Consider the following 19,891-nt stretch of genomic DNA (forward strand, 5'->3'; position numbering starts at 1 on the left):
AAGGGCAAAGGGGTCCAGGAAGGCTGGACCTTCTTCAGGAAGGAAGTCTTAAAGGCGCAGGAGCGGGCTGTCCCCATGTGCCGTCAGAAGAACGGGTGGGGAAGACAGCCGGCCTGGCTGAACGGGGAGCTCTTGCTGGGACTCAGGAAAAAAAGGAGAGTTTAGCACTTGTGGAAGAAGGGGCAGGCAACTCAAGAAGAATACAGGGATCTCGTTAGGTTGTGCAGAGAGGAAATGAGAAAGGCAAAAGCCCAGCTAGAATGCAATCTGGCCACTGTCGTAAGAGACAACAAAAAATGTTTTTACAAATATAATAATGACAAAAAGAGAGCCAAGGAGAATCTCCACCCTTTATTGGATGCGGGGGGGAACATTGCCACCAAGGATGAGGAAAAGGCTGAGGTACTCAACGCCTTCTTTGCCTCAGTCTTCAATAGTCAGAGCAGTTATCCCCAGGGTATTCAGCCCCCTGAGCTGGAAGACAGGGACGGCGAGCAGGATAAACCCCCCATAATCCAAGAGGAAGCAGTTAATGACCTGCTACACCACCTGGACACTCACAAGTCTATGGGGCTGGATGGGATCCAGTTGAGGGTACTGAGGGAGCTGGCAGGGGAGCTTGCCAAGCCACTCTCCATCATTTACCAGCAGTCCTGGTCAACAGGGGAGGTCCCGGACAACTGGAGGCTTGCCAATGTAACACCCATCTACAAGAAGGGCCAGAAGGAGGATCCAGGGAACTACAGGCTGATCAGCCTGACCTCAGTAATAGGGAAGATATGGAGCAATTCATCTTGAGGACGCTCACAAGGCATGTGCGGGACAACCAGATCAGGCCCAGCCAGCACGGGTTCATGAAAGGCGGATCCTGCTTGACAAACCTGATCTCTTTCTGTGACCAGGTGACCCACGTAGTGGATGAGGGAGAGGCTGTGGATGTGGTCTGCTTGGACTTCAGTAAAGCCTTTGACACTGTCTCCCACAGCATTCTCCTAGAGAAGCTGGTGTCTCACAGCTTAGACAGGTACACTCTTCGCTGGGTGAAAAACTGGCTGGACGGCCGAGCCCAGAGAGTTGTGGTCAATGGAGTTAAATCCAGTTGGCGGTCAGTCACGAGCGGTGTTCCCCAGGGCTCAGTTTTGGGCCCGGTCCTGTTCAATATCTTTATCTCTGGTCTGGATGAGGGGATCAAGTGCTCCCTCCGTAAGTTTGCAGACGACACCAAGTTGGGCGGGAGTGTTGATCTGCTGGAGGGTAGGAAGGCTCTGCAGAGGGATCTGGACAGGCTGGATCGATGGGCCGAGGCCAACTGTATGAGGTTCAACAAGGCCAAGTGCCGGGTCCTGCACTTCGGCCACAACAACCCCAGGCAACGCTACAGGCTTGGGGAAGAGTGGCTGGAAAGCTGCCCAGAGGAAAAGGACCTGGCGGTGCTGGCTGACAGCCGGCTGAACATGAGCCGGCAGTGTGCTCAGGTGGCCAAGAAGGCCAACGGCATCCTGGCCTGTATCAGAAATAGTGTGGCCAGCAGGAGCAGGGAGGTGATCGTGCCCCTGTACTCGGCACTGGTGAGGCCGCACCTCGAATCCTGTGTTCAGTTTTGGGCCCCTCACTACAAGAAGGACATTGAGGTGCTGGAGCGTGTCCAGAGAAGGGCAACGAAGCTGGTGAAGGGTCTAGAGAACAAGTCTTATGAGGAGCGCCTGAGGGAACCGGGACCGTTTAGCCTGGAGAAGACGAGACTCAGGGGAGACCTCATCGCGCTCTACAACTACCTGAAAGGAGGTTGTAGCGAGGTGGGTGTTGGTCTCTTCTCCCAAGTAACTAGCGATAGGACGAGAGGAAATGGTCTCAAGTTGTGCCAGGGGAGGTTTAGATCGGACATTAGGAGAAATTTCTTTACTGAAAGAGTGGTCAGGCCTTGGAACAGGCTGCCCAGGGAAGTGGTTGAGTCACCATCCCTGGAATTATTTAAAAGATGTGTAGATGAGGCGCTTAGGGACATGGTTTAGTGGTCATGGTGGTGTTGGGTTGATGGTTGGACTCGATGATCTTGGAGGTCTTTTCCAACCTTAATGATTCTATGATTCTATATTAGAGAAGGTCAGATATTTGACTACTGCTGAACTCTTCTTCCTTGCTGCAGCTGAGCAGCATATACAAATTTGGAAGGACTTGTATATGGGGATCTTCCAGAAGATGTGTAAGAAGAATAGAAATATTTATAACCAAGTTCTGCATTATTAATGACCACTAATTTTATATCCGTCTAAAGAAACATCAAAATAAGATTATTTTTATTCATCTAAATGCTTACTTACCTCCTGTGTCATACTACATAGTGCTAGAGGCCACACTCTTACACAACTACACTGAAGTCTGTGGGCTTTGTTCTGCTGTCCGTGGCGTACGGAACCAAAACTTACATAAACAATTACACTTATAGAAATCTTCCTTTCCCCACCCCAAGGGCACCTGTATTAAGGATGCTTTGCATGAGTCAAGAATGTCTCGGAATGAACGATTTTAACAGAAAACAAAGAGTGGGCTAAGAGGAAGCAGATGCCCTTTAATTCTTTTTGCCAAGTGAGCCAACTGCAGTCTCTAAAGGCCAGAGGTGTTTATTTTTGCATGGCATTTGTTACACCTTGGAGAAACACTCAGGAATTGTTATTGAAGACTGGCCAAAAGATGTGCAAGTGCTAATAGTCATTCTGTGTAGGCATCCACTTCTATCTTGCTTATCTCAGCTCCTCACACGGTCCCCAGTAGCCCACAGTGTCAATGGACAAGCATGTGTGCTGTAGGACCATGCTTGCTGGGCTTCAAAGCCTGTGGGGATCTACCTGGAACTGAGGTTCATTTATGCATTACTTTTGCTGGGTTGGGCGCTGTGTTTGCTTTCCTTTTTGGTTAATAGTTTGCTCCTGTCTGTAAGGAAATCTTAATTACTATGATTTGGCACAAACCAAATGGCAAGAAAAATCCTATGAAAGAAGGTAATGAATTGTGATGCCTGTGACAATGAAACGTGACCTCATTTAATGAGTCAGTCATGAAGAGAGGTCTGGTTGTCAAGGATACAGATGCTATTTACACACAGAGAATCTGGTAATTCACAATCACAAAAATCAAATGCTGGACTCTTCAATGGGAATATATCAAATTATTAGAATTTACCCCCCACCACCTCAAAATAGGAGCATGCTTTAAAACCTGTTGATGGCTTTTCAAACACAGCTGATACTAAATTAGCAGGTAGATAAATAATTAACCTCATAAATTCCCCATTCTGAAATTGTGTTATTCGCTGTGTCCTCCTTGGGAATGTCCTCCACGCCAGGATGAGTTTGTGAGATTGCTTACAAAAGTTTAAACAGCTTGTTGTCCATAACCCAAATACATCATTTCAGATCTGCCTCGAACATGACCTATTGCATCTCTTTCTATCGCAGTCCTTGAGCCACCCCATGCTGTCCAAGCACCTCAGCACTGATCTGCAGTGGTTCTGGCATTCTGCTGCCTTGCACCTTTTAATGCCAACCAAGGAAGAGCGACACTGAGAGGAGTAAGGGCTCAAGAGGGTTAAACATTTCCTTCCCTTGAATGAACATTGGAGTCAATAAGGTGCTTCCACTCTGCCAAAAAGGGAGCACTGTGTTGTTAGGGGTGTTTTTGCAGACAGGAGGCTTCTCATTAAACATTGATACAGGACTTGAAGGGAGAGCTGCAAATCCTTTTGAGGAAAAATTGAGAACTTTGAAAAGTACAAGACAGGGACAGTGTCAGCTTACTGCCATACAGCGTAGGCAGTAAGATGGGGAGTAAAGTAATCCCTGGGACCATGGGCACCAGATCAGGCAGGGCAGGGATTTGAATCCCACATCCAAAAGCAGTGCCTGGACCTCTGGGTAGCTGGCTACTCCAACCTGAGTCTCTTCCGCTTATGTAGTTCAGAAATAGCACTCTGAAACCTCTCTGATGACATTTTTGAGAAGTAGTTGATCCTTTCTGAGGAAATTGGTTCTTTTATTAAACCATTCATTTCTGATAAAACGCAGTTTAAAAATAAAGTTTCCAGACATCTGTAATCGAGGCATACGTTACACATGTGGTGCTTGTTTGCAGTGTGACTTGGGGCATATTTAAACTTCTCAATAATATGTGCTTGAAAAAAAGCCTATTGAGATGGCATTAAAGTGGCATATATAGGTGGCTTTACTGTGCAGATTTGCTGAACATTTAACTCCTGTTATTTCAGTGGGAACTGTCTGGTTGCCTAAACAAGGAGTCTAGTTTTTAAGCAGGAAAGCTCCCCATCTACAAAATACCACTTTTACTTATTTACCTAAATTGTGACTTCCTCATGGGCTTAATTAAGAATACCTGTTCAGTGCTTTGCAAAATTAAACTTCTTTAGGCTTAAATTTAAGCTTAATTTATTCTTACTTTTTACCCCTTCAGCCTGGAAAGTAGGTATACAGCTATATAGGATATCCTGTATTCTCTGATTTCGTAAGAGCTGAAGCAGAGTGAGAAATTATCAAGATGTGTCTTTGGGTAAAAAATGGAAGAGATTGTGGTTAAGGAAACATTTGGCCAAATACTTCTTTTGGAGAGAGAAGATGCTTCAGGGGAAAAATGGATAAAGGGACCTATAGAAATAATGTTGTTTTGAAGCTTATCATTTAGTGGTTTGAACATCAGATTCAAAATATTTTATCTCCCCAGAGAGGACAATGCAGCTGGTAACCTAAGGAGGTTTGCTGGGATTTTTGTTTTCAGTGTATTTCCATGGAGATAACTGACCTTAGAGCCCTCTCCTACACTCCACCAGCACATAACATCCCCTGTTACCTTCCAGCTCAGATCCCATTGCCAGTCTATGAGGCTCCAACTGTGTCATCGTTTGAGTGCTTTGGGTCAAATAAACGGGAACTATTGGCGCAATTAGCCTGTTTCACTAGGTCACAAGTGTATGGAAGTATTCCAGGAGGCTGGCTGAGCGTAATCAGTGAGTGGTAACGGTTGCTGATTAACTAGGATGGTATTAACAGAAATGTAGATAGTGCCAAGTTGCTTAATGACAACTAACCAAGTGTTAAATAGATGTGGAATTTTAAGTTCTGATCTTTCAGTGCTTAAATTGCTAAATGAAGATTAAGGAGCGTATTTTTCTTAGTTCTCAGGAGGCCTTGATCAAGGGTGGGAAGGATCCATGGGACAGCCTGAAGGCTAGCACTGTTCCTGAGATGTCCACCCAGATAATGGCACTGGAATTTTATATGTTCTAGCTGCAGTTTCCTCTGTAAGCCAACAGAGCTTTGGAATAGCTTAGAAACTAGGAGGGAAAATAGGAGAAGAAATAAACACAGTATTATGGTGCTATTCAGTCTTGGAAAGGAGATGTTGTAGTAATGAGATTTTTAGTTTCTAGATTCACTTTTTAATGCTGAGATAACACTTGCTCAGTCTGCAGATAAAGTGGATTCTAAGTTTGACTTTTTTTTTCCTTCTGATTTCCCTGTGGTCTCTTTCCAACTGATTTTTTCTTTCTCCGATCTATTCACTGTTGCCCACAATAAAGTTTCTAACGTAATGGCCATAGCTTTACTTGTGTAGCCCATTGTCTTCATTGTGTACCTCACTGGTGCCTGTGACAGGCTACGCAAGGATGTCTTGGCCTGTACAACTTCTGCTGTAGCTGGTGGTGCAATAGACCAAATCAGACAGCTATAGTCAGAACTGAAGGTGAATTTGTGGGCTAAGAGCAAAAAAAGAATATGGTCTTTGGATGTAGTGTTGTATGTCAATGGTTGAGAGTCTTGTTGCTTTTTGAAACCTGCTGTTCTTTTGAAACCTGCTTTCATATATCACATAATATTTATCTAATCATGTTACATTTGAAAAGCAGCCTGCTTTTTCGCTAGACCTGTTTTGTGGTTTTCCTACCTCAGGTCATCCAGATGGTTGCATAGTTCCTTGATGTTCTTTAGTTACATTGGCGTGTGCTGTCTTTCTTGATTAAAAAAACAGCTTTTCTGGATAGTAATCAGCTCCATTCAGCTTTCTTCAGTTCACTCCAGGCTCCCCTGACATCTGCACACATGCAGCATCCTGACACATTTCAAATCTGATCAGATCTGAACCACCAGCTAGGCCCTTGACACTTACCAGCTTTTACACACACAACAGATTTTGAAGCACGGCAGCAAAGAGCCTTTGCGCTGACATCTGCAGTTGTCTGGCTTTGACATCATCCCCCACACAACTGGGTAGAGGCATCAACACCAGTACTTGGCTGTAATGTGACATAGTGTATGTTGATGGGAAATTCCTGCAGCACTGGGGAGCCTGTCCTGTAACAGTTACTGAGTCTATCATCATTAACCATTTCTGTGCTCGTGGTCCCCAGGGTGAGCGGTCTGAGTGCTCAGCAGGGGGATAGGACGCTCACGAAGACATCCAAAAGGAAATTCACATAAAGTGTAGGAGTAGTAGGGAGAACACACAAAGATTTTTCCTAGCAAGTATTTCTTGTCCCATTCGCCAGCTTCTCAGCTTTCTTTGATCCACTCTTAAATAAGTGCAAGTTACCAGCAGACAGTTTCCATTCCATGCCTGCTTATAAAAATGCATACTAGTACCCTGTAAAACTGTTAAGCAGCCCTTTAGGTTCCTTCAGCCCTATGCTTCTGTCACGTGTGCCTGTTCCCTGAGGTAGGATTTAATCCCTGAGATTTTTTTGCATGCATTTAATGCCTTTTGCTGCAGTTAAATGCAATGGATGAAATATGTCAAGTTCTTTTCAAAGAATGAAGATTTTGAAGATCCATTTTTCAGTGGAGGAAATCTGTCATCTTAAGTTTATGTCCTAACCTACCTAAAGCTCCTTTTGTCTCTATGGTGTTCTGTATTTTCAGCACATGTTGCAGCAACATGTTATTGCACAGTTAAGCTACACTTTCAAACATATGGACAAATGTAAAACCAGCAAAGAATGTAGCATTACCTGGGAAAAATACCTACACCAAGTATTTTTGTCCAAATAATTTCCCAGATTTATACAGTGTGCAGATGCATCATGATCTTGATTTAAAGTGTTCCTATAACTGGAAAAAGTGATTTGCCAATTTCTGAGATGATCCTTTTTCCCTACAGTTGCTTTTCTGTAACTGCGTGTATGGTTTTCTGACACCCTAGTAGCCTCAGCAGTGAAATCCCTCAGGAAGGAATAAAGCTTTCCCTGTTAGGAGATATTTTCATTGGTGTTGAGTATGTAGAAGAGACTGCTATAGCTTTTATGGCAGTATAAATAGTGGAGAGACTATGTTGTTTGCTGAAGTTAGTACAGGAAGAATTCAGACTATGTCCTGCTCTTTCCTCCTCCAGTCCACTCATTCAGCAACAGGTAGCATGATTTCAGAGGGCGCCCTGTTCCTGCGGAGTTGTGTTGCTGACACCAAGGGAACTGCGTTCACCTGCTCTGGGCTGCTTCTCTTTGATGCACTGCGCTTCAGCTCTGTGTGTTCCCTCCCACAAATGCAATGTTCAGAGCAAAGCTGACCATGCGACCAGCTCGGCAGCTGGTGTTGCAGCTCTGTGACTGTGTGTGAGTGACAAGGTGCCTTCACGCAATTAACTTCATGGATTCAGAGAACCTCCAGCACTCCTAGCTTGGAAATATTCCCAAGGGAGAGTTTTTTTTTTAATCTCTTTAGAAGTCCCAGGAACAAAACTGAATACAAAGCATTTGGTGTTTTTTTCTTATGCCTAAAATGTAGCCTCTATAAAATGAAATCATTCCTGCAAGCCACTTTTGGTTCCCTCTTAGTTTTTCCTTAGGGCCGCATTCTCCTTCACACTGGCAGCAGTGCAAAGTTGCCTTGGTGTAAATGAGAATCAGGCCCTTTATGTCAGCATTAGAGTTAAACCTAGGCCACTGTGAGAGTCATCTCCCACTAGCAGAGGCTAAATACCTGCTAGAAATTGGAATTCAAAGGGTGAAGCGTTGTACTGCGTCACTGTGTTGTGTAATGCAACTGAGATCAGTTCTTGTTTAAATGAAGCAATGACAAAAAGGAAGTCAGATTAAGTTCCATCCTTTTTGGAGGATGTCAATGGGTATAGGAATTCATTTCAAGCTTTTTCTTCTCCATACCTAACCAGAGAAGAGTCTGCCTGGCCTGAAACAGTGAATCAATTTCATGAGCTGAAACAGTCATGTGGAAATCTGAGATTAATGTTTAATACCTACATCCCTGTGTCCCTCGTCCTGCCACCTTCCTCAACAGAGTCCATAATCTATCAGGTCTGTGATAAAAGTTGTGGCAGCATTTATGAGGTGCTGCAGCACAAACTAGACCAGCACCCTAACTCAAATGTGCAGGTAATCCTATGGAGGAGTTTCGAAGCCCATCACCTGTAGAGTATACAGTTACTTGTGAAAGACGTGGCAAAGCCTTCCTGATAAAAAGACAGAAGGAAGTCTGTAATTTTGGGGTTGTTTTTTTTTGTTTTTAAGAGGGCAGCGAACTGAACACACATAAAAAGAGCAGATAAAGCAAATCTGTATTCTAACAGGATGTGTTTTCTCTTTTTTTCCCTCTGAGGTGATTCACTGGAACTCACCAAAGAAGCTACGAGTGAAAAACAAGCACGTGGAGTTTTTCCGCAACCTCTACCTGACATTCCTGGAATATGATGGGAATTTGCTGAGACGGGAACTCTTTGGCTGCCCCAGTGAGGCAGACATTAACAGTGAAAATGTAAGTAAGTGCGATGTCTAGGGCTTGATGATTTAAAGGGTGGTTCATACAAGGCACAGGCTACATGAAAACTTGGAGAGTTGGTGGTACAGGTAGTGCAGTGCGGAGGGACTCAGGAGAATTGAGGTCAGTGCTCAGATTCCAGGAGTGACGCTGTGCAAATCATTTAATCTCTCTGTGCCGCAGGTCCTCGCCTGTAAAACTGTTGTATTAATCCTGCCTTTCCCCTGCTTTTTGTTGCTTTTTTTTGTCTACCTTGCCTTTCAAAAATCCCCAACAAAGGTAACATCACAAACTGAAAATGAAGATTTGGGCTCTAAGTTCCATTAGGCAATTTTGCAAATCTTGCCCGGAGAGCTAAAACTTTCCAGGGGAAGGGCTTGTTTCTTGCTGTGTGTTTGTTCAGCATACAGTGATGTCAATTTTGGCTAGTAGATACTAATGCACAAATAATGAAGAAGAAATGAAAATATCAAAACTGCTGGATTTAGGTCTATGAGTTTTTGCCATGCTGCAAACTATAGAATGAGTTAATACTTCAAGGTACACTTAAGCTGTGAGACTGCAATTTTTTTCTGCATTGCCCCTAACCAAACACAACAGCATCTGTGTATCTGCATAAAATTTGCAATCAGAACCTTTCAGACAAAGCAAATCCTTTGAAAATGGTTGAAATCAAGGATGTTTACATACAAATGTTCTTATGTGTGTGTATGCCTTAGTGCATTTAAGTCCAGTGTAAAAAACTGTTAACTGAAACGTTTATACACAGATGTATATGAACTCTTTGTGTAAAATGGGGTCTCTGGAGATTTCTGGACCAAGTACCAATTTTGGCCACGTAGTCTGAAATGAAATAAAAAGGAACCTGTAACATTTTATGTTATCTTAAAGAAAAAAAAATTCTAAAATATACAACATTCTTTATATAAAAATCAATAAAACAAAGCCAGTATCATGTACACATTAGCAGTTAAGAAGTAATTGGCAATCAATAGCATCATTAAGGCTTGTAGTGTTTCCGTTTAGTCTGTGGATAAAATGACTACAGGAAATGCCATTCCCAATTTTTTAATTGTAGCACTCAGAGATTGGATAGATATATTTTAGTCCAAGGTATGGCTTCCCAGATACTTATTTGACCATCCCACTGTCTTCTGAAAGGAGTGGGGAATGATGAGAAACTGGAGATAAACATTAACTGGGAGAGACTGAAGCAGGGATGAGAGAGAGAGAGAGAAAGCGAGCGCACAGTGAGAGCAAAAGCACATGGGGAAGGAAAATCCTCTGCAAGAGTGAGAGGCTTTTAGACAATGAACTGAACTGAATGTGATAAAAGGCCACTAAAAATCTGATGGTCAGAGACATCAAGATACAATAGACAGAGAAGAGGGTAGGACAGGAAGAGAAAAGGGGAGTGAGACATTAAAAAAAAAAAAGACAACAGAACAAAACACACCTTCATCACGCTTTAAGAATGCAGGTTAAAATTATATTGAATTCACAAGATGTTGTGTGGGTTCGAAAAGCATGAATGCATTCACAGACTTGTTGCTATATTTTCCAGAGCTCTGTAAATCCTTAATAAACAGATTTATTCCAGACGACAAGTTGCTGGGGAGCAGTGCACGGTGAATGCAAGTTCGTGCTGCTGAAAATGGCAGTCCTGAAAGTTTAAAATGGCTCCTTTTACTGAACTTGATTCTAGTTGACAGACACTGGAAATGACTAACTGTTCAAGCCTGTTTCTTATTCAAGACAAGTAGAACGCAATATGGTATATGGTATGGCTTGTGTCTGAAAAAGAAATGTAACTCATTCTTCCATTTATAAATAATAAAAAAAAAGATATACTGGAAAAGAATGAGCTAGACATACAAAAATACATGAGTCCTAACTTGCCAAGAGACACCAAAAAGTTAACAGCCTTCTATCAAAATAATCAGATATAGAAAAACATCTAACTTCAGATAGCTTAAGATTAGTCACTTAGGAGAAGACATTGTTTTTTATTATTTACCCTTGATGTAAGCTCCCCTCTAAACTTGACTATGTCCTTTTTATTGTGGAATACAAAAAGCAAGTTTCAGCTTTGAAGTTATGAGACCCTAAGAATAGGATTGTCATGAAAACCACTCTCTCTCACTCTGTCTGCTGTAGCACATAGAGAGTCACAGGTGTCCTATTAAAATACAGTACATTCCCGTAATCTATTGCAGGATAATCTTCAGAAGTGGAGCATCTTGTAAGGTGAGCAGGGAACCACTGTTTGTCATTCCTCCCATTACAAGAACTAGGGGGCATGAAGTGGAAATAGCAAGTAGCAGGTTCAAAACAAAGATAGACATTTCACCCATGATGTAATGAAGCTTTGAGCAGGAGGTAATGTTGCTAAAAATATACATATGCTCAAAAGTGACTCTTCATGGAAAGAAAATCAATCAGGAGCTGTTAAGCTTTGGTGCTTAACCACAAGTTCAGGACTAGGGGAGCGTTCTGAGAAAGCATCACTGTACACTCGCCCTGCTTTTACACTCCTCTCTAGGCAGTCAGCTCACAGCTGGAGACAGGATGCTGGGCTAGATGGACCTTTAGTCTGACAAGATGCAGCCATACATTTCCATAAGGATTCCTAAGCATATCTGTTCCATAAAAGGCTATAATTTCTGCAAAGTCAAGTATGTATAAAGTAGGAATTGCTATTTGATTTATCTTAATACCTATCATTTTTCCTTTCTTCTCTGAATTGAGACTAGCAGCCCCAAAGCACAATTGGGCTTTATTATGCTAGGCATTGTATATGGGTAAAAGGTGCTCCTTCAGCTGCCTGTGCTTCTCTGCACTGTGGACCAGTGGACAAAAATGTTAGAATAGCTCTGCTGGTTTTATAATCAGAGAGAATTACTTAAGCACTAAATGCACTGAGCCCTGTTGTGGAAGAAGCAGTGGCTTGGTGTGAGTCTGTCACTCACAGTCTGGCTGTATCAGAATCTACCCTTAAGGTTTTGTTCCAATATGCCAGCCATTGCTTCTCTGCAGTTCAATATTTGTAATGATGTTTTTATTTAGAATGCAATCTGTAATTAAGGGATCTCATTTGTAATGCAAATTATCTGTAAAACGTGAAAAGAAATTGTGGCAGTGGGTACCATTGGGCTGGTTCTGTTACTCTAAGGCCCCTTTACACTTCTCATCAGTACTGAGATGCCTTAAAATGAATGTAAATTATGTATCTTCCCTTTTTAAGGACTCTTTACAGTGCCATAGGAATGTAAAGGGGCATTAGTTTAAAAGGTAATCAGACCTTACAGTAATCTCTCTCACTCTTCCTCTGTGTATGCGTGCATGCATGTATGCTTAAATACATAGGCCTATATGCGTGTGGAAGGATTAGTACTTTTCTTTTTTAATGTTTGCTGAGGAAGTATAATACCACAAACTGAATTTTAAGAGGTCTAAAGGCATCTTATACAGCATAGTCCTGATGTAGTCAGTTGTTGATCTTCATCTGCACCAAATAGCACTGTTTTTAGGTTCCAAAATGTTACAAATGGGAATGAACAGAACAGATAGGGCTCTGAAACTGAAATATTGGAGGCAAAGAAACACAGACTGGGGTAATTTTTCTGTTTATGTAAAAATGCTTATATGTATTTCTATGTGTACATACATATTTCATCCTTTCCTTGAACTATTCAAGCTGAAAGACCCTGTGTGTTGCAGGGACAGGCTGTGGACAGGAGCCTGCCGCATGCTCCTTGCCATAGGGCAGTACTGTAAGTCCCCTTTAATCAATATGTACTAAAATGAGATTACACAGAGCAGACTCTTCTCTGCAAATTGGTATTACAATCACCCCTTTGCCTTTTGTGTAGATTCGGGATGGGAAGTTCGGAATATGAACCAAATCCACCTAAAAAACACAGCCATTGACTCAGGTGGCCTTTGGGGCACATCCTTAGTCACTCGATCCCACTTATTCTGTTCCATTTCCCCCTTCTCACTCCTTCTTTCTTATTTTGATGCAATGCAGAAGATTTTACGGAAACCCACGAAGGTGAAGCTCACAATAATCTCGAATTTGAACGTTTGCTATTGGCTTTTAATGCTTATGTCCAGCGTTTCATTCTAAAGGACCTACTGTAAAGCCTAAAATATTTCAACAGGATCTTCTGTGTACCAGCCTATCTCTATAGTTACGCTATGAAGTAGATATTGTATGCCTGATTTTAGCACACAGGCACACACTCAACCTTTTAGCGTTCTCATAAAACTTCTTTCCTGCAGACAGCTTCTCACCAGGTATTTCTGCCAAAGCATTAAATCTGAAGGTTGAATGAGGTGTCCCCTATTAGTGAAGCCTGTGTCCTGATCCAAAGCCCAGAGCAAGGTCAGTGGGAAGTTTATCACTGATTTCACTCAGTTTAAGAAAAGGACGGTAGATTCCCATTAGAGAAGAATTTCAGAAAACATAGAAAAAAATTCTCTGCAGATTTTTATTTTCAGATTTTTAAATCAACAATACAAAGAAACAGTGTAAAAAAATCTAGTTCTCCCTGAAAACACTTGCTTAGGTGTATACTTACTTACTAAATGTGTTTTTACTTATTTACTTTTTTGTGCAAAACCAGAGATTCTTAATATTAGCAAATGGCTGTGCATGCCAGCTTGTAACATCCACCAGAAGAGCAGGAGATTCTAGCAATGTACCACATAGTATAAACTCTACTAACAAATTTAGCAATTTTTCAATGTCTAAAAATAGCGTGCAAAGGGAGCTTCCAAGTCAGTATCAGGGCACTGAACTTGCAGTCAGACTGATGCTTTGATCCTGCAGAATTTCAGGATACTACATCATTTGTAGGACTGGGATTTAAAGTTACTATTTTGTCATGACGTAGTCTTTCTCTAGTGATAACAGATGGTGTACGGCAGTTTTGAGGTGAAATCCTGACTTCCCCAGCTGTGTTGTTTCTATTAGTATAACTGTTATTGTTATTAAATGCTGAGCTGGTAGCTTATTCTGTTAGTTGCCTGAAAGTTGCCATTATACCACTTTCAGCTGCTTATAATATTGCTAGATGGAGGATCATGTGGACTGGGATTTTTTTTGTCATGCTGGTGTGCCTCTTTTTTTCTTTTCTCTCCTTTTTTAAAGTGAAACATGGGGAAAAGCTTGGGGGGGTTGCCCACACCACAAGTTCTGATGACCTCTTCATGGAACTACTCCATACCTCAGAGAAGGAACTGACTTTTGGGCCAGAAACATGTCTTTTGCCAACCTGGTGAAAACTTAGGCAAATTATAATGCTGAAAAATCATGGTTTACACATCGTCAGTAGTGTTTTCTTTGACTTTAAGGAGTCTCAGATCTCTGGAGATTCTTTCTTAGGAGTGTGCCTGGATACGTCTGACCAGATTATATATATCCCAGTGACACAACAGAGTTGAGCATGCTGCAGGCAGGGGACCTGGACAAAGATTGGCATTTTCTGTGACTCTTTCTTCTGAATGCTCCATGCCAGGTTCTGACTGGACAGTAGAGCTGAGAGCCTCAACCTATTTGGTCTCTGTTCTGAGGGACATCCATTGCCCTCACTGATGTCCAGACAATATGGAGGAAAAAAAATCCAGATTCACATGCGAAAGCAATGAAAGCTAGGTCAAAGGCAGAAAGGAAAGTGTTAATTGGTACGTAGGTTCTGGAAAGAGAGTGTTTGGAGCAGGAAGAGGAAAGGACTGATGGGTGCCTGTAGGTATAGGGAGTTGGCAGACGACTTGAATAGGGACCATGGGACTAGAAACAGGGCTGGGACTGACTTAGACCATGGAACTTGCCACACAAGAAGGAGCAGGGCTAGGAACAGTCTGGGCAAACAAAAGCAGGGAGACCAACCTGTGAAGGCACTGTGCTGCAAGGGAGGTCTGAGAACAGCTCAGCCAAGAAGGTTTGGCAGGGACCTGGGGAAAGGAGTTGCAGAGGACTACCAAGATCTGACATCTGCAGCTGAGATCAAGGGAAGATGTACTTCAAATATACAGAACTGACTAAGATGTTATGCATGCCTAAAAATTGGGTTCTTAATTGGGTTCATTATTTGCAGTCAAGAGAAGCCATTACTTCCATTTAGCAAGAGTATTAACTACTTTTTACATGCTGCAGCAAAATTCCTCTTGCTAGGTACGCTTGCTTAGACACCATCCTGTTTGTCCTTAGCACAGCTTTGCTTCACAGAAGGCTCAATTTGACCCATAGCAGATGTACAAAATTTTATGGCATGGGAGGAATAAAGGTTTAATTGACGTGGGATTAGTCTGGCTTTTATTACTAATCATTGGAGAAGCCAGAAGTACTTTTGGGCATCCCAAACAAGACTCAGGGAATGCTTTTTCCTCCCTACATCATCATCTGCTTTGTTTATGCTATGCTAAAGGCAACAGTTAATTCACACACTTTGAAAGTGCTAAATGTTGCAATCCAAATTGCCTACTGGTGGGAACTGGAACAGCTACACAGGAGGAATTGAAACTGCTGCAGTTTATAACCAGATTATAGTTTCATCCTGGGCTGGTGTTAGTTTTCATCTCAGTGGCTATGCTGAGTTGATTTTGTGCTATGAATTTTATGCGCACCGGTGAGAAGGAAAGATGATCTGAAAGTTAAAAGTTTTCATCTAAGCTGCTCAGTGGCTGTTGTTAGCATGGTATTGAGTGAGTGAGTAACTTAAGCTTAGTGTCATCTCACCTCACCTTAAACACTTGATGAGAGAGAGATGCCTACATTAGGGTTTTTATCCCCTTCCCCAAGATCTAAATAGCCTCTAGACACAAAGCATTGTTTGTTGGTGTTTTTTTTTAAATATCACTAATCCCTAAGAAAATACTTCTGATCCTGGATTTTGGATTGATCTCATCTGAGATGAAATCTCATCTGAGATGAAATCCTGTAGATTTTGGTGGGAAGTAAATTGTTTCTGTGACACAGCAGTTAAAAAAAACCCAAAGCCAGTCACAAATTTGCTTACACTAGGAACAGCCTTAGGAAGAGAGATTTATGAGCAGACTAACCAGTTCACTGGTGAAAGGCACGTGTTGTGTGCCATGTATCATATGGGTCTGCCATCTATCACATGGATAGAAAACACCACCTCATCTCATACAAATGTATTAGTCAGACAAGTAGACCTGGTAAATCATTACAATTTATGGTAGAGTTGAATACCTTCTGGCCTGCCTGTGCCTCTCTGGCCAGCCTAGTTTCAAAAACTGCTTTTCCTGAGATGATGTCTAATCACCTGCCACAGCTGGTTGCCCAGAAAAGTAATTTATCATATTTTTTTTTATGTATTTTTCTCTTCATTTCGGCATTATGCATGTCATGGCTGCCATTTTTATTTCTGAAACAAGTAACATCATGATGCTAATGAAAGCACTTGTTATTTCCCACTACAGTATTTCCTAAGAGAACATCTACCGTACGCAGCCTGAAAAGAATACATTTTTCAACTGTGAGAATGTTTCCTAGAGGTGACATTTCCCACATGCTCAGTGGCAAGTATTGCCTTAGCATTGAAAATCTTGTAGAAACAGTGGATCTCATGCTAAGCAGGTACTCGCTTATGAGAATACATGCTGTCACTCTAATGTTGAGAAGTCTTTGCTATATTAGGCATATTGTTATAAGTATAATGAAAGGGGCTCGTAATGGGGATGCCATCTTTTTATCAAATTCAGCTGATATTAAGGTCCTCATTCTGATGGTGCACTGTGTTTAAGTAAGCATCTGTTTACACAGATCTGTCACCATTCCCATTATATTATATGCCATCTTTTCATGAAGGCATTATGTGGGCACAAACCTTAAACAAAGCTATAAGTTCTTTGTCTGTAAATAATGGATCCACGCAATATGTGTGCTGTAGATAAGATTATATCATTGGAGAAATTTTATGTGATCATGTAACTGAAAAATAATATGAGGTAACTCAGAAAGAGATAGATTTAAGAATATATATGTGACTGTCTTAGACAATTCCTGTCTTTTGAATGTTGTGCATCTTTAACATTCTTCATTTTAAATATGTGTGTTAAAGTTGCATGTGACAGTGTGCAATATGTATTTACAAGTTGTATGTGTCTCTTCATAGTAAAGAGGAAGCAGCCTTTATATGTGTATGTGATACTGGAGGATGGGTATCTGAATGTATATATATGAATTGGGGGGAACAAAGAAAGTGAGAGAGGGAAAAGGGCTCTTAAACTAGGTAAAACTGTTCAGCACCCAGCAGGTTGGTCCTGATACTTTGGGCACGTCATACCATTAGCTTCAGTGAGACAGCTTGTGAGCTTACAGGTTTTGCTGGACCAAACCCAGAGTGCCTAGTGTGTCCAGCCTTGCTTCCAGCAGGAGAGGAGTTTTCCTGTGGATATTCACATGCTATTGCTTTCCAGTGCCTGTTGCCTCATCATTGCAGGAGAGGCCCATCCTTAATGCAGACTGCTTGCCACATACGCAGTGACAATACTACAGGCCAAATCACAGCTGGTCCTGTGCTGGTTGTCCTGCCTGAAGGAGCACACCTTAAGTAAGCTGTGTTTGCACAGCCTGCAGAGTATGGTTCCTAAGGCTGCCTAGCAGGCTTATGGTATGAGCAGGCAAGGACAGCAGAAGCATTCCTGCAAAGTGCTAATGGAGCTGCGTGTCTGATCTTGCAAAGTGATGCCCACATATTAGCCAGGGCTCTCAGACAGCCTGCGCTTGGGCTTCGCCCTGGCAGCCTCCTGCACTCAAGTGGAGGGTGCTGGGGGCAGAGGCTGGAGGACAGTCAGAGCATGCCCCGGTCCTTCTGGGGACTGCTCTCTCCAAGGGGTATGGACACAGCCGTCTCTTCTCTTCTCTTGGGTCCCAACACTACATATGGTACTGAGCATGAGTCGTGGGAAGTGCCAGGGAGAACCTTGCGGACTATCAGCATAGCTGCAGACTCAGAAAAAGTGTAACAGGACAGAGACAAAATCCTGACCCTAAGAAATGCAGCGGAAAGAGCAAGGTTTCCCTTTCCCTGTAGCAGAAGGGATCCTCTGCTGGTTGCTGCTCTCCTTCACCTCCATCACCAACTTTGTGACTTGGTGAGTTTAACCATCAAAATACTGGGGCCTCTAAGAAGCTGTGTGTCCTCCTCTTCCCCCACCTAGGGCCCTGTAGTACACAAAGCCATAATTTAGCCCCAAATGTTATTTTGTAACTCGTAATTAAGTATTTATATCCTCTTAGCTTGCAACCCAAATGTAATCCGGTAATCATTCAGTGACTGCCTGGTTAATAGCTGCTGTGCAATTATAAACTTCTAGCCTGGTCATTTGTACATACAGCAGGATAATGAGGTACCCCTGAAATGTGCTTTGCTATTATTTTAACCATTTACATTTCAATCATCTCCTTGATAATTCTGTTAACGGCATATTAATGTCTCTTTTCAAGGAAGAAACAGAAAGATACAATATTCTTTTTAGTCATTGTTGTAAATATTGAGTTTAATTCAAATATTGTTTGAATGTGATTTGGAAAATAAAGTACAGGCTCAGCTGAATGATGATTTGTAAAGCAGAATGAATGAAACTCCAAAAATATGTAAAAGAACTCCTGATTTCTATTCCACCAAAAGAGATCTTGATTTCAATAGAAGTTTTGCCTGAGTAAAGATTTGTCAAGGTTCGGACTCTCATCTTTCTAAAAGCAGTCTCTCTTGAGGGGTGTTTTAAGATCTGTGCAGAACAATAGCACAGAAGAATGAGAGCCTGATCCAAAACTCATTGAAATCAAAGGAGGTATTTCCATGATTCAAAAGAAGATTATAGAGTGATGTACAGGAAAATACCAGGAATTATTCCACCAGCCTTCACAGGAAAACATTCAGCTGTAAGTATTATTGTTGATGGCAACCATTATGCTTATAGTTCCAAGAACAACGTCTCTTCTTCTTAACACAGTATTAGAACTATATATATATTAGAACTATATATATATTAGAACTATATAGAGACACCTACATTTTCAATTTTTTTTCTTGAAGACAATGAAACTATTACTTTAAATCATTCTGAACAGGACAAAAAGAAGAGATTTTTAAATCTAAATGAATGTCTATAATTCAATAATCTGCTTGTTGCATGAAACAGTTTTGAAGTGCACTGTGATTTTCAGCAAAACTTGTAAAATTCCTATAAAATGAATATTTTTCTTATTTACTGATAAATATGGAATCATATTCTTCTTATATGATGCTTTTAAGAAATAAAATATAAAAATGATACCTTTATTAATAACCTACATTTTGGAGCAACACAAACGGAACTCTATTTGACATGTTAAGACCATATATAATTTTCTTCTTCATTTCATTTTGTAGTACATTTTACAGCAGGTATGACTGATTTTTCCTTTTAAATGAATGCATTTTAAATAATCTAGCCAGATGTTTGGCTTTAAAATAATGTAGTTCAGGGATGGAATTTATCAGCTGCCTAGACATTTGGTCAGTTTTCCTCTTCCTCCTTTCCCCAGAGCTAAACTTTTATTCTCTTAAAGCTACATGTCTAAGTGACTCAGGATTGGATTGCTTTGAAATGCCCATTTTGACTTTGAAGGGGCTTGGTTTCCAAGGGAGCCAAAAAAATACCTGTTCTCTGCCAATCTGCCATCCTTTGGATTTCTCAAACTAGGTATCCAGAAGCATAAATCCCATTAAAAGTGTTGGCTTAATTCTGGCACCTCTGCAGTTGAAAGGCTATTTTCATTGCAAAATTGAACTGGTGAAGATACATAAATCTCAAGAGATGGAATAATGATCAGTTAAAGATGTTACTTTTCCAGCTGTCTGTCCATACTGCAAACAGCAGTTACTATTCTCCAACAGAGGCAGCAGAAAGGGAATTGCTCAGTCCAGTGGAAAAGCTTAATCTGCTGCTGAGTCTTGTCTACCGGAGCTGTATGTCTACGAGTAGCTTGAAACACTGCTTCTAATAAGGAATGACATTATGCATCACGTTGGAGCATTAACTCTGATACTTGGCGGTTATTAAACTTGTAATTGTTCACTGTTTCATTGCTAATCTGGATGTTG

The 19,891-nt window shown here is 41.5% G+C and overlaps 1 protein-coding gene across 1 annotated transcript in view; it reads left to right on the plus strand.

The window, feature by feature from the left end:
• LARGE1 (LARGE xylosyl- and glucuronyltransferase 1) overlaps positions 1–19,891 on the plus strand; it is a 202,961-nt gene that overhangs the window by 158,620 nt on the left and 24,450 nt on the right. Inside the window, exon 9 of the mRNA XM_075156462.1 lies at positions 8,613–8,768. Within this exon, the coding sequence (XP_075012563.1) occupies positions 8,613–8,768 (156 nt within the window). The remainder of the gene's footprint in view (positions 1–8,612; positions 8,769–19,891) is intronic.

This window comes from Calonectris borealis, chromosome 1 (assembly GCF_964195595.1).
Source record: "Calonectris borealis chromosome 1, bCalBor7.hap1.2, whole genome shotgun sequence".
Classification (NCBI taxonomy): Eukaryota; Metazoa; Chordata; class Aves; order Procellariiformes; family Procellariidae; genus Calonectris; species Calonectris borealis.